The 16,255-nt window shown below is 32.5% G+C and overlaps 1 protein-coding gene across 8 annotated transcripts in view; it reads left to right on the top strand.

Annotated features, from left to right (window-relative positions):
* LOC149557784 (hyperosmolality-gated Ca2+ permeable channel 2.2-like) overlaps positions 1-16,255 on the top strand; it is an 80,688-nt gene that overhangs the window by 52,957 nt on the left and 11,476 nt on the right. For 4 of the 8 annotated variants that reach the window (XR_016364911.1, XR_016364910.1, XR_016364912.1 and 1 more), the window contains exon 2: positions 1,252-1,527. Coding sequence is in view for 2 of the 8 variants with exons in the window: in XM_089832285.1 (XP_089688411.1) it covers positions 4,077-4,310; positions 4,642-4,929 (522 nt within the window). In the remaining 6 variants the exon portion in view is untranslated. Of the gene's footprint in view, positions 1-1,251; positions 1,528-4,076; positions 4,311-4,641; positions 5,351-16,255 lie in introns of those variants that run through there. The other 4 variants (XM_089832285.1, XR_016364914.1, XR_016364913.1 and 1 more) reach the window with 4 other exon arrangements.

The raw sequence follows: 16,255 nt of genomic DNA on the forward strand, positions 1-16,255 counted from the left end.
CTTAACCTTGGATGATGAGGTTTTTTAATTTTTGGATCTTTTTCATTGATGTCAATGGGGGATAACAAGATATTTGTTGCAAATGCAGATTGTAGATTAAATTGTTATTTTAGAATGAATTGGTTTAAGAGATTTTTTTTGCATCGTAGATTGAGATTTCCAGTTTACCATCAATGACAATGTAGGAGATTGTTAGATTATTTGTCATTGATGTCAAGTGGAGAATTAGAAAATCTGATAAAATATAGAAGTTAAATGAAATTTGCAGAACCCTAGTTTGTTTGAATGCAGCTCTGGTTGATGGGGAAGAACAAACACCTACAGATCGGGTTGTTGTTGAAGAGCACAAAGCATACAGACATATTACAAGACATATGGCCACTGGTTCAATCTGCATATTAATACACAAGTTTGAGCAAATTCAGATTTTATGTTTAAGTCACAGAATATCTCAGAATTTGGTCCATTGCTTCAAATCAGTGATAATGCACAGGATATCTCTACCTATGTTTCTTTCAGTTATGTTTTATTGTTGTCCATAAACTTGTGATAAGATTGGCATTTGTTATGAATCGGTTTTAGTGGTGATTGTTGCAGTCAGAACTGTTACTGTCTTTACTTATGATTTACAAACTTTCTTTAGTGTTGTTGCCTCTAGAGATTTGTGTGTGCTTCAGCAATATAAAGGAATGTTAAAATTTAATTAAAAGATGTCAGTTGTAACTGCAACCAGTTGATTGGTTATAACTGTAGACAGTTGGAACCAATTCAAACAGTTTTCAACAACCTTTGAAACTACTAAACCAGTTGAAACAAGTCAAGTACTGTATAAAGCATGCATAGGATTGATGGAAGACAAGTCTATGGGTGTCATTGATAAGAGATAAAACAAAAGGGGCTCAATGCAAAGCAAGGTGCAATAGGAATGTTGCAGATGTGTTTAAGATTGCAAATGTTAAATGCGGTGTGTAACCTGTTTACATTGTAAAACCTTAGAGCCGGAGTGAGTAATGTATTGAAATCTAAGCATATTATAGTGAGTGTTGAAGGTGAGTCTATTTTATTTGACTCTTATCATTCATGTTGATGAGAAAAATGCTTTCTATCACACTTTCCTGTAATTTTCTTTTGAGACATACTTTTGTTCACAAGTATTATAATTTATAATAATTGCAAATCATCTTTAAAACATAAATTTATGTAGTCAATGATATATATGGAATTTTCTAATTTACTTTATTTTTGATGTAGGCAACTTTCTTTATCACTTATACTTTGACATCTGGATGGGCAAGTTTATCATCAGAACTTTTACAATTATTTCCATTGATATCAAGTGTTTGTACACTATGTACCTCTAAGAGTACCAAAGATGTGGAGTCTGTACCATCATTTCCTTACCATCAAGAAATTCGTAAAGTGCTACTTTTTGGGCTTCTTGGGTTTACTTGTTCTGTGCTGGCACCTTTAATTCTACCCATTCTTCTTGTGTACTTTGCGCTTGGATTCATCATCTATCATAATCAGGTAAGTTCCATAGATTTGAATTCCTTTAGTAGTTTAATTTGCATTTATTTAAGACAAGAAGTTATGAAAGATGAGAAATTTATTTTGAATAAAGTTAGTCTCTCGACATAACTATCTTTCCACTTCTGTTATTGATTACAAGTTTTATTGCTGGTAAAACCATAATGGTATATTTATGCTTGAATGAATGGCATTGAGTCTCCATTATGTTGAATTGGCTTTGTCTAGTTCTGATATAAAGTAATGATTATGCATTTGTCTGAGATGGTTGTTTACAAGTGCTTTTTTTATTGGAATCTTGTCAAAGACATCACTTTCTATGCACAGATTATTTTGTCTCTGTTCCATGGGATATTGGTTCGGTCTACATATGTTTTGCTTCATATGTCTTGGACAAAGAAATATTTACGCCTTTGGAAACTGCAGGATTCGATTTCAATCCTGTTTGTTGTGTGTTCTTTATGCAACTGCATTATTATAGATATAGCAGCTGCGCAAACACTTCATATTCAATATGCTCATGGAAAGCTCTTAAGTTATAAATACATTCAGAATGTCATTTCAAAATTGACAGTTTTGAACTTTCAGTGCAATGGCAGTTTGCTTATTTTGGGATGATAGATGGGAATATATCTATATGAGTTATCAAGAAACGGTTTTGTAAGGAAATCAAGTGCTCTTATGTGGAGCCATTCTATCACATGGGAAAGCACTGAAGTTACTTTTTTCATTGCATTTGAACCTGGACTGAGACTACTTACATTATTCACAAGGCTACCAAAGTGCTTACAGAAAGGTGTAGTGATATCGGAGTATGAATTTCAAGATAAATGCACTGTCCTAAATATTAAGGTTAAATGAGCAGACTGTTGAGGACCACACCATATATATTGTGTTCTAGGACGACCATTGAGTTCAAGAATTGGCTTTGTCTGAGGGCCACAACATAAAAATGTGTTTTAGGAAGACCTTAGATTCTCTGGGTTTACATATAGGCCATTGTTTTATTAACCAGGCAGTGTAGTCAAAGCTATAAGTAAATCACCTAATGAAAGGTGATGTTTACATTACATGATAAGATATACAATACTACATTATAAATATATCATGAATTGGGAAACACATGGACGGATATGGAAAATAAAATAGTCCTTTTCAAGTGGAAACTAAGTGGGTTACACAAAACTATGTAATCTGGAAAAAATAATAGCCTCTTCTTGTGAGCTAAAAACTAATTGGGATAGTGTATCAATTTATAATCTTAAAACGTTACAACTTACTACGAAGCCTTTGCCAAACTTTCTTTAAGATCTAGGGTCAAGGTGGATAGGATTGATCATGCAACACGGAATTCAACATTAAGTGTTTGATATGCATTGATTGTAGATGATTGTCTTGAACAAGGAGAAAGCATTCTAGCAGGTGAAGATACTGCGCCTTATAAGTTATCTAAAATTATGTTTTTTTTATCACGCAATAAGAATTTTAATGCAAAGTGATTAATATGCATTAATTGTAGATGAAGACAATCATAAAGGGGAGAAAGCATTATTCTAGCAGATGAAGTTAATATGCCTTACTGTGAAGTTATCTAGAAAGATTTTGGGGCTGTCATATTGTTGTAGTAGCAATGAACACATATCAATTCTCTTTACCTGTGTGTTCAACATACGCACCTTGTAAACTTAAGCAACTATTATCTTGTGGAGAAGACTGGAGCTATTCAAATAAACTTTCAATCAGAGGTTCTTGACTTTTTAGATCTACAACAGATAATAGGTGTGTGTCTCATCACACAGACACTGTTTTATCTTCCTCATCAATTGAACCTTTGTCTAGCCATCTTTTGGGTAGCCCACTTTTAATACCTTTGTCTTAATTTATCATAATTGGATTGTATATAATCTTCTAACCTATATATGCTGGAACTAAGAATTCTTGGACTGAATTGACCATTGATGGAGCATTACTATATTCAGGAAACTGCTTTTCACCCTGTTGTTATCTTTCATTGAAATGAAAAATATAAACCTTTTGAAACTGAAATATCTTATTGAATCTACTCTTAGAGTTCATAATACTTGGAGCAGGAACCTCTAAAGATAAAGCATGGATTTCCAGAATGAGATTCTCTATACCTTGATCGGGAACAAATTGTGGATGCAACATGTAAATGTGCACTACATATTTTGGGTTGTTAAATATATGCAAGTTTACATTTTTTACGAACATTGCTCTCTTTATTATTCTCTTATTTTATTTTTATGAACCTAGTGACAAAACTACCAATTGAAAGGTTTTGTGCAATTCTTCCATTTGAAAAATCTACATCGCTCTCTTTATTATTCTCTTATTTTATTTTTATGAACCTAGTGACAAAACTACCAACTGAAAGGTTTTGTGCAATTCTTCTTTTTGAAAAACCTTTTGTTTATGCATAGGTTGTGTATACCTATAAGCTTTCATGCTCATGTAATTTTCTAGCAAAACGATGAAATTATATAAAGCAAAATGCTTTTATGATTCAAATTGTTGCGTGATTTATACAGATGCTAAATGTGTACTGTTACAAATATGATACTGGAGGACGGTATTGGCCAGTTGTGCATAATGGCACAATATTCTCTTTGATCTTGACACAAGTTATTGCACTGGGAGTGTTCGGGTTAAAGCACTTTCCATTAGCTTCAGGGTTGATGGTCCCACTTATTGTGTTTACTCTTCTTTTCAACGAGTACTGTAGGCAACGTTTCTATCACATTTTTGAAAATTACTCAGCAGAGGTATCTCCTACAATCCAGACCACCTGTGCATGCATGATTTTGTAGTAAATGACAGGTCTTCCAACTAATTATGACTAATAATTCATGGCTTTACTCTCTGTACTTTGAATACCTGCATAATGCTTTGGTTTCTTTGAAACTGTTGAAGTAACTCAGCTTTTCTAGGTTTAAATCCATATTCATAATTAGTGGTCACAGCATCCTTGTATGTTGCCCGTTAGTTGAAATATATTGTGTTCAACGGATAAGTAACAAGACTCATGATTAGGTGTTGTTATTATGAATATGCCTTATCTATGCTGACTTCTATCTGGCATGGACACTTTTGCAGATTCTAATAAACAAGGACAGGGAAGATGACCAAAGCGACCAACTGGATAACTTTCTTAAGACCTTAGATTCTAAATATTTGCATACAACTTTACAACCAATTGAATTGTCAGACTCAGAGAATAATGTAGAAGCTAACAAAGAAATTAATGTGATTGCTGAGAGAAATTTAAGAACCAGCATGATTAACTATCCACTCATTAGTGTATTTCGTCTATCACGGCTTAAAGAGATTTACTTGTGGTTGTCAATGACTTTGGCATATCAAGAGAGACGAATATCAAAATAAAATAATTGAAAGTGCATTGCAGGATCTGCTGGAGGCCAACCCGCCGTTAGAGATTTTGGATGTCTTCTTCTTTCTCCGAGTTTGTGCTGCTTTAGCTTACAGATTTACAAAAGCAAATATTGGAGCACTTGCGTAGAGAAAAGGAAAATGTAAAAACTAGCAGCAATTTTATTATTTTTATAATTGCATTCCAATTTTTCTATCTATATCATTCATTTTGTACGGACCATTTCAATTCTGTGTAGATATATTCATTGTGTGAAATATATTTGTGTAAAGCCATTCTCCATTACAATCAGCCCGTGTCTCAAGAGGTAGTTTGATATGATCTCCATTCTTTAAAAGACAATGCTCAACTGTGCAGTTGGGTGGGTTGGTTGAAAAACAAAGAAAAATGAGTTGAATATTTATGATTTCAATATTTCAAGTGTTTGTTTTAACAATTACTGTTGATGTACCATGCTCCTTACAGATGAAGATTAAAGTAATCATTGGTGCAGCACGTATTTCATTTAAAATTATAACTTCTTTTTAAAGTAATAAAATGCCATTTGAATTTTTAAGTCCTCACACATTCTGAAGTGACTAAAAAATAAAGTCAAATGCAGATTGTACCATTCATATCATCTTTAGAAAATTTTTTAATCGATATGGACGGTGGTCTAATAAAATAAATGATTGTATCTACTGATATATATATTTTAATAGCTTCAATGCATTATGGGTTTGGGATATTGTTGTCATTTGTAACAAAATGATAGTTTCTTGTTATAAAGCTCCACATTGCGAAGTTACCATAGCGATAAGTCAATAGTATAAAATACATATTGTATTATTCAATATCATCCTTACAATTTATGAAATTATTCATCGTATTTACCGAGTGTTGTGATAGCTTGAATGTATTTTGCTTTTGATATTGTTGTGGTCTGTAATAAAATTATTTCTTATCAGAGGGAAGGAAACATTTGTTGGATTGTCCCTCAAGCACTTAGAAGTCTTGTTTTAATTTTAACTCTCGTGATTAAAAACTTTTAGGAAATCAATTAACCTTTTTTGATTTTATAACTCTGTCAGCATTTTGTATGCTCATCTCGTCCTAAGGTAAAAGGGCCCGTTTGGCTGCGGGAATAGGAATAGTTATTCTAGAATACGTATTCTGATATAGAAAATAGGGGTACGTATTCCTATTCTGTGTTTGGTTCAGCCAGAATTTGATAGGGAATTCGCAGACCCAAAAATTTATGTTTTCTAAAATAAATAAAATTGGAATAGGAATATGTATTCCGATTCCACCTATTTGGGTGGAATTGCAAAACCTCATTTTCGGGCCAAAATTGGATATGAAGCATATCTATGTTTGAATATGGATATGTATATAGGCATGTGTATATGTGTATATATGTATATACATATCTATATACATATCTATATGTATGTATAAGTGTATAAGTGTCATGTCCATATGAAGCATATCTATGTTTGATATCACTTTGTTTGATATGACGACACAAAGTTACAAGGTTAGATGTAGAACTATTTGAAAAGTAAAGATATTAGTAATGGTTCACATTTGTCAATAATTAATTGATTTCCTATAGCTGACATTAATTTTTTGACATATCACAAGTCTTGGTATTTTTGGTTTTGATAAACTATTCCTAGTCCCTTTTTAGTCCTCTATATTTTATGTCATCAATGGTTGTTTTATGTGTCTTCTACAAGTTGAGCACTATTCAAAGGAAGAAAAGGTACAAAAAAACACTTAGTAACACTAATCTAGTGGTAAAATAGCACAATTTTTCTTACAAATTTTACTTTTATATCATAGGAACACATTTAGATAAAGATTTTCAACATACAAATAGATAGGCGCAAGTATGTGAATCTCTTTCAATGAAGAATCTCCAATCTAAAAGCACAATTATGATTTCTTCACTTAGCTTCTAAGAGTATAAGGCCAACAATCCACCTCTAGCCACAAGATAGTACACCTACAAAACATAACATGCATAATGCACTTCAAGACAACCTTATATATAAGAAAAAGTAGAACAAATGATGAAGCCTCTAATTATGGAAATGACACATGACACATAAACCTTTGACTCCAAGTGTTGAAGCCTTGTATATCAAGGGCCCAAAATTTAATTCATTTCTATATGGCAAAAGCTCTTGCACATCGTACAATTGTCATAGAAATAATCACAGCAAACAACACTTGCAACTATAAGAGAATCCTTCATAACTAACTATTAGTAAGTTCTATTCTTACAATTTATTATTACCCAATGGTGCCCGCCTTCTTGATACAAATGTGTCTCCTATCATTTGTATAATAGAATGTTATAAATAAGAATGCCATAATAACCATCATAGATTGTAGTAAATTTGTCATTACATATTACTTGCCACCTACCAAAGTCCAAGATCATCAAAGTGAGATGCCTACTTCCATGTAAGAACAAAATTGTCATCTTCCTAATAGGATGAGAAAGAAAAGTAAACATCAACTTGCACAAGATGATGAAATTGCATGCTCAAACAAAATTGCCAACTACACTACTAATATTAATATTAACAAGACTCAAATACCAATATTACAACTCACAAAAATTGAGGCACCCAAAATTTGATAGCTTCAAATAAAAAAGTTAAATGTATTGATACATAAATGCAATTAAATTAATATAAATGGATTATTCTCAAAAATATCTCCTTGCAAACAATTGCATATAATTATCTTATCATAGTGGCTTTTAATTAATTAATCTATCAACCTTCTTCTAGTTGTGAATTTGGACAGGTAGTAGTGGTAGTAAAAGTTAGGTCATTGCGAGACTATCGAATTTGTACTGAACCTAATAAAGAGTAAGAGACCTCAATTCTTGCATATTTAGCTATTTTCCTTTAGGCCTGTTGCTTAAATTAATATAAATGAATTATTCTCAAAAATATCTCCTTCCAGACAGTTGCATATAGTTATCTTATCACAGTGGCTTTTAGTTTATTTATTTATCAGCCTTCTAGTTGTGAATTTGGACAAGTAGTAGTGGTAGTAAAAGTCAGGTCATTATGAGACTATCGAATTAGTACTGAACCTAATAAACAATAAAAGACTCAATTCTTGCATATTTAGCCATTTTCCTTTAAGCCCGTTCGGCAACGGGAATACAAGCAAAATAAGCATATGTAAATTCTTAAAATTTTGAATTCTTTGTTTGGATGCACCAAATTGAAATTGGAATACGAAGCAAAATAGGAATACGTATTCCAGTTTTGGCCCGAAAATGAGGTTTTGCAATTCCACCCAAATAGGTGGAATCGGAATACATATTCCTATTCCAATTTTATTTATTTTAGAAAACATAAATTTTTGGGTCTGCGAATTCCCTATCAAATTCTGGTTGAACCAAACAGAGAATAGGAATACGTACACCTATTTTCTATATCAGAATACGTATTCCAGAATAACTATTCCTATTCCCGCAGCCAAACGGGCCCTTTTACCTTAGGACGAGATGAGCATACAAAATGCTGACAGAGTTATAAGATCAAAAAAGGTTAATTGATTTCCTAAAAGTTTTTAATCACGAGAGTTAAAATTAAAACAAGACTTCTAAGTGCTTGAGGGACAATCCAACAAATGTTTCCTTCCCTCTGATAAGAAATAATTTTATTACAGACCACAACAATATCAAAAGCAAAATACATTCAAGCTATCACAACACTCGGTAAATACAATGGATAATTTCATAAATTGTAAGGATGATATTGAATAATACAATATGTATTTTATACTATTGACATATCGCTATGGTAACTTCGCAATGTGGAGCTTTATAACAAGAAACTATCATTTTGTTACAAATGACAACAATATCTCAAACCCATAATGCATTGAAGCTATTAAAATATATATATCAGTAGATACAATCATTTATTTTATTAGACCACCCTCCATATCGATTAAAAAAATTTCTAAAGATGATATGAATGGTACAATCTGCATTTGACTTTATTTTTTAGTCACTTCAGAATGTGTGAGGACTTAAAAATTCAAATGGCATTTTATTACTTTAAAAAGAAGTTATAATTTTAAATGAAATACGTGCTGCACCAATGATGACTTTAATCTTCATCTGTAAGGAGCATGGTACATCAACAGTAACTGTTAAAACAAACACTTGAAATATTGAAATCATAAATATTCAACTCATTTTTCTTTGTTTTTCAACCAACCCACCCAACTGCACAGTTGAGCGTTGTCTTTTAAAGAATGGAGATCATATCAAACTACCTCTTGAGACACGGGCTGATTGTAATGGAGAATGGCTTTACACAAATATATTTCACACAATGAATATATCTACATAGAATTGAAATGGTCCGTACAAAATGAATGATATAGATAGAAAAATTGGAATGCAATTATAAAAATAATAAAATTGCTGCCAGTTTTTACATTTTCCTTTTCTCTACGCAAGCGCTCCAATATTTGCTTTTGTAAATCTGTAAGCTAAAGCAGCACAAACTCGGAGAAAGAAGAAGACATTCAAAATCTCTAACGGCGGGTTGGCCTCCAGCAGATCCTGCAATTCACTTTCAATTATTTTATTTTGATATTCGTCTCTCTTGATATGCCAAAGTCATTGACAACCACAAGTAAATCTCTTTAAGCCGTGATAGACGAAATACACTAATGAGTGGATAGTTAATCATGCTGGTTCTTAAATTTCTCTCAGCAATCACATTAACTTCTTTGTTAGCTTCTACATTATTCTCTGAGTCTGACAATTCAATTGGTTGTAAAGTTGTATGCAAATATTTAGAATCTAAGGTATTAAGAAAGTTATCCAGTTGGCCGCTTTGGTCATCTTCCCTATCCTTGTTTATTAGAATCTGCAAAAGTGTCCATGCCAGATAGAAGTCAGCATAGATAAGGCATATTCATAGTAACAACACCTAATCATGAGTCTTGTTACTTATCCGTTGAACGCAATATATTTCAACTAACGAGCAACATACAAGGATGTTGTGACCACTAATTATGAATATGGATTTAAACCCAGAAAAGCTGAGTTACTTCAACAGTTTCAAAGAAACCAAAACATTATGCAGGTATTCAAAGTACAGAGAGTAAAGCCATGAATTAGTAGTCATAATTAGTTGGAAGACCTGTCATCTACTACAAAATCATGCCTGCAGTACTCGTTGAAAAGAAGAGTAAACACAATAAGTGGGACCATCAACCTTGAAGCTAATGGAAAGTGCTTTAACCTGAACACTCCCAGTGCAATAACTTGTGTCAAGATCAAAGAGAATATTGTGCCATTATGCACAACTGGCCAATACCGTCCTCCAGTATCATATTTGTAACAATACACATTCAGCATCTGTATAAATCACACAGCAATTTGAATCATAAAAGCATTTTTCTTTATATAATTTCATCGTTTTGCTAGAAAATTACATCAGCATGAAAGCTTATAGGTATACACAACCTATGCATAAACAGAAGGTTTTTCAAAAAGAAGAATCGCACACAACCTTTCAGTTGGTAGTTTTGTCACTAGGTTCATAAAAATAAAATAAGAGAATAATAAAGAGAGCGATGTAGATTTTTCAAATGGAAGAATTGCACAAAACCTTTAAGTTGGTAGTTTTGTCACTAGGTTCATAAAAATAAAATAAGAGAATAATAAAGAGAGCAATGTTCGTAAAAAATGTAAACTTGCATATATTTAACAACCCAAAATATGTAGTGCACATTTACATGTTGCATCCACAATTTGTTCCCGATCAAGGTATAGAGAATCTCATTCTGGAAATCCATGCTTTATCTTTAGAGGTTGTTGCTCCAAGTATTATGAACTCTAAGAGTAGATTCAATAAGATATTTCAGTTTCAAAAGGTTTATATTTTTCATTTCAATGGATAACAGCAGGGTTAAAAGCAGTTTCCTGAATATAGTAATGCTCCATCAATGGTCAATTCAGTCCGGGAATTCTTAGTTCCAGCATATATAGGTCAGAAGATTATATACAATCCAATTATGATAAATTAAGACAAAGGTATTAAAAGTGGGCTACCCAAAAGATGGCTAGACAAAGGTTCAATTGATGAGGAAGATAAAACAGTGTCCGTGTGATGAGACACACACCTATTATCTGTTGTAGATCTAAAAAGTCAAGAACCTCTGATTGAAAGTTTATTTGAATAGCTCCAGTCTTCTCCACAAGATAATAATTGCTTAAGTTTACAAGGTGCGTATGTTGAACACACAGGTAAAGAGAATTGATATGTGTTCATTGCTACTACAACAATATGACAGCCCCAAAATCTTTCTAGATAACTTCACAATAAGGCATATTAACTTCACTTGCTAGAATAATGCTTTCTCCCCTTTATGATTGTCTTCATCTACAATTAATGCATATCAATCACTTTGCATTAAAATTCTTATTGCGTGATAAAAAAAACATAATTTTAGATAACTTATAAGGCGCAGTATCTTCACCTGCTAGAATGCTTTCTCCTTGTTCAAGACAATCATCTACAATCAATGAATATCAAACACTTAATGTTGAATTCTGTGTTGCATGATCAATCCTATCCACCTTGACCCTAGATCTTAAAGAAAGTTTGGCAAAGGCTTCGTAGTAAGTTGTAACGTTTTAAGATTATAAATTGATACACTATCCCAATTAGTTTTTAGCTCACAAGAAGAGGCTATTATTTTTTCCAGATTACATAGTTTTGTGTAACCCACTTAATTTCCACTTGAAAAGGACTATTTTATTTTCCATATCCGTCCATGTGTTTCCCAATTCATGATATATTTATAATGTAGTATTGTATATCTTATCATGTAATGTAAACATCACCTTTCATTAGGTGATTTACTTATAGCTTTGACTACACTGCCTGGTTAATAAAACAGTGGCCTATATGTAAACCCAGAGAATCTAAGGTCTTCCTAAAACACATTTTTATGTTGTGGCCCTCAGACAAAGCCAATTCTTGAACTCAATGTTCGTCCTAGAACACAATATATATGGTGTGGTCCTCAACAGTCTGCTCATTTAACCTTAATATTTAGGACAGTGCATTTATCTTTAAATTCATACTCTGATATCACTACACCTTTCTGTAAGCACTTTGGTAGCCTTGTGAATAATGTAAGTAGTCTCAGTCCAGGTTCAAATGCAATGAAAAAAGTAACTTCAGTGCTTTCCCATGTGATAGAATGGCTCCACATAAGAGCACTTGATTTCCTTACAAAACCGTTTCTTGATAACTCATATAGATATATTCCCATCTATCATCCCAAAATAAGCAAACTGCCATTGCACTGAAAGTTCAAAACTGTCAATTTTGAAATGACATTCTGAATGTATTTATAACTTAAGAGCTTTCCATGAGCATATTGAATATTAAGTGTTTGTGCAGCTACTAAATCTATAATAATGCAGTTGCATAAAGAACACACAACAAACAGGATTGAAATCGAATCCTGCAGTTTCCAAAGGCGTAAATATTTCTTTGTCCAAGACATATGAAGCAAAACATATGTAGACCTAACCAATATCCCATGGAATAGAGACAATAATCTGTGCATAGAAAGTGATGTCTTTGACAAGATTCCAATAAAAAAAGCACTTGTAAACAACCATCTCAAACAAATGCATAATCATTACTTTATATCAGAACTAGACAAAGCCAATTCAACATAATGGAGACTCAATGCCATTCATTCAAGCATAAATATACCATTATGGTTTTACCAGCAATAAAACTTGTAATTAATAACAGAAGTGGAAAGATAGTTATGTCGAGAGACTAACTTTATTCAAAATAAATTTCTCATCTTTCATAACTTCTTGTCTTAAATAAATGCAAATTAACCTACTAAAGGAATTCAAATCTATGGAACTTACCTGATTACGATAGATGATGAATCCAAGCGCAAAGTACACAAGAAGAATGGGTAGAATTAAAGGTGCCAGCACAGAACAAGTAAACCCAAGAAGCCCAAAAAGTAGCACTTTAGGAATTTCTTGATGGTAAGGAAATGATGGTACAGACTCCACATCTTTGGTACTCTTAGAGGTACATAGTGTACGAACATTTGATATCAATGGAAATAATTGTAAAAGTTCTGATGATAAACTTGCCCATCTAGATGTCAAAGTATAAGTGATAAAGAAAGTTGCCTACATAAAAAATAAAGTAAATTAGAAAATTCCATATATATCATTGACTACATAAATTTATGTTTTAAAGATGATTTGCAATTATTATAAATTATAATACTTGTGAACAAAAGTATGTCTCAAAAGAAAATTACAGGAAAGTGTGATAGAAAGCATTTTTCTCATCAACATGAATGATAAGAGTCATATAAAATAGACTCACCTTCAACACTCACTATAATATGCTTAGATTTCAATACATTACTCACTCTGGCTCTAAGGTTTTATAATGTAAACAGGTTACACACCGCATTTAACATTTGCAATCTTAAACACATCTGCAACATTCCTATTGCACCTTGCTTTGCATTGAGCCCCTTTTGTTTTATCTCTTATCAATGACACCCATAGACTTGTCTTCCATCAATCCTATGCATGCTTTATATAGTACTTGACTTGTTTCAACTGGTTGAGTAGTTTCAAAGGTTGTTGAAAACTATTTGAATTGGTTCCAACTGTCTACAGTTATAACCAATCAACTGGTTGCAGTTACAACTGACATCTTTTAATTAAATTTTAACATTCCTTTATATTGCTGAAGCACACACAAATCTCTAGAGGCAACAACACTAAAGAAAGTTTGTAAATCATAAGTAAAGACAGTAACAGTTCTGACTGCAACAATCGCCACTAAAACCGATTCATAACAAATGCCAATCTTATCACAAGTTTATGGACAACAATAAAACATAACTGAAAGAAACATACGTAGAGATATCCTGTGCATTATCACTGATCTGAAGCAATGGACCAAATTCTGAGATATTCTGTGACTTAAACATAAAATCTGAATTTGCTCAAACTTGTGTATTAATATGCAGATTGAACCAGTGGCCATATGTCTTGTAATATGTCTGTATGCTTTGTGCTCTTCAACAACAACCCGGTCTTTATGTGTTTGTTCTTCCCCATCAACCAGACCTGCATTCAAACAAACTAGGGTTCTACAAATTTCATTTAACTTCTATATTTTATCAGATTTTCTAATTCTCCACTTGACATCAATGACAAATAATCTAACAATCTCCTACATTGTCATTGATTGTTAACTAGAAATCTCAATCTATGATGCAAAAAAAATCTCTTAAACCAATTCATTCTAAAATAACAATTTAATCTACAATCTCCATTTGCAAAAAATATCTTGTTATCCCCCATTGACATCAATGAAAAAGATACAAAAATTAAAAAACCTCATCATCCAAGGTTAAGATATAAATCATAAAGACAATAGCATAGTCCCCCTCCACAAATGTTTTGCCTTTCAGAAGAATCAGAGAGAACGAGAAGCTAAAACCCTGAGCTTCCATCAATGCAAAAGACAACTTTCATCAGCTTTCCCTAACAAACAAACTTTACCCTTTACCTCTCTAAACTCATGAACATTGATTTCTGTTCTTTTCCCTTCAGCAACCAACCTGCCTAAATTAATTTCTTTGATTTGACACCCTTGAGCATTAAAAGTTACAATGTATCCATTGTCACAAATTTGACTACCACTGAACAAGTTGTATTTTTATCCTTTTACATACCAAACACTATGTGTTTGCAATGAACCATTTATACTCAAGGCACCTTACCACAAAAGTGATGATTTATCTCCAAAGTTCATTGAGCCACCATCCAATCTGTATGCCTGGTGAAATTGCACTCATCACCAGTCATGCACTTAGAGAAACCATTGTCTATTATCCAAAGGTTCTTCCTTTTTGCATGCAAAGTAGCATAAAGAAACAAGGACTTACCTTCTTTCTTTTTACATATGTATTCTGCCTCTTTCTTGAGACTTTCAAGACCACTCAAGAACTTGCTCATGTTCCCTTTTTGTTCTACAAAACTCATGTTACACTATATTGCACTCTGACCAATATTTTGACATCTATAACACCACACTGATATCTTTCAAAGGATAAAAAGAATTTAAACTAGGTTAATTCTTGACATTACTCTACAATCAATTGTTTTATGAGCATTATAACTGCAGAAGTTACAATAGCCAAAAAAATGGCATAAAACCTGTTAGACACAACGCTTCTTGTAGGAGGAAACCATGGATGCATTATCTGACAATGAACTTTGATGAAACCATCATCATTATCCTTTTTACCAAAATAATTACTTGTGCTAGATGTTTGACATTTGTCAAAACCCAAACTAGGAATTATTTTTGTCTAAAGTCTGGCAGGCTAAAATTTTATCCAGCATATCAAAACTCTTCACAAACTTATTCCTTTTTCAGATTGACTTTCGAATTGTCTAATTTTGTTCCTTAAAGCCACAACTTCATTTTCTAATTTCAAGCATTCTTTGAATTTCATCAAAAGTTAAAATTCAATTGCCTTCACTTCTTTTACCATCTTCAACTTGAATCTTCAAATTAATGATGATTTGACGACCTCCTTCAAGTTCTTTTTTCAGCAATTCACTTTCATTCACAAAAGTAAGCTTTTATTTGTTATTTTCCTTCTTTAATCTTCTGATTTCATCTAAGGCAAATAACAATTCACCTTACAGGTGCTTCTTTTATTGGAATCTTGTCAAAGACATCACTTTCTATGCACAGATTATTTTGTCTCTGTTCCATGGGATATTGGTTAGGTCTACATATGTTTTGTTTCATATGTCTTGGACAAAGAAATATTTACGCCTTTGGAAACTGCAGGATTCGATTTCAATCCTGTTTGTTGTGTGTTCTTTATGCAACTGCATTATTATAGATTTAGCAGCTGTGCAAACACTTAATATTCAATATGCTCATGGAAAGCTTTTAAGTCATAAATACATTCAGAATGTCATTTCAAAATTGATAGCTTTGAACTTTCAGTGCAATGGCAGTTTGCTTATTTTAGGATGATAGATGGGAATATATCTATATGAGTTATCAAGAAATGGTTTTGTAAGGAAATCAAGTGCTCTTATGTGGAGCCATTCTATCACATGGGAAAGCACTGAAGTTACTTTTTTCATTGCATTTGAATATGGACTGAGACTACTTACATTATTCACAAGGCTACCAAAGTGCTTACAGAAAGGTGTAGTGATATCGGAGTATGAATTTCAAGATAAATGCA

This window comes from Cupressus sempervirens, chromosome 5 (genome assembly GCF_028749045.1).
Source record: "Cupressus sempervirens isolate cs-2001-9-10 chromosome 5, ASM2874904v1, whole genome shotgun sequence".
In the NCBI taxonomy this organism is placed as follows: domain Eukaryota; kingdom Viridiplantae; phylum Streptophyta; class Pinopsida; order Cupressales; family Cupressaceae; genus Cupressus; species Cupressus sempervirens.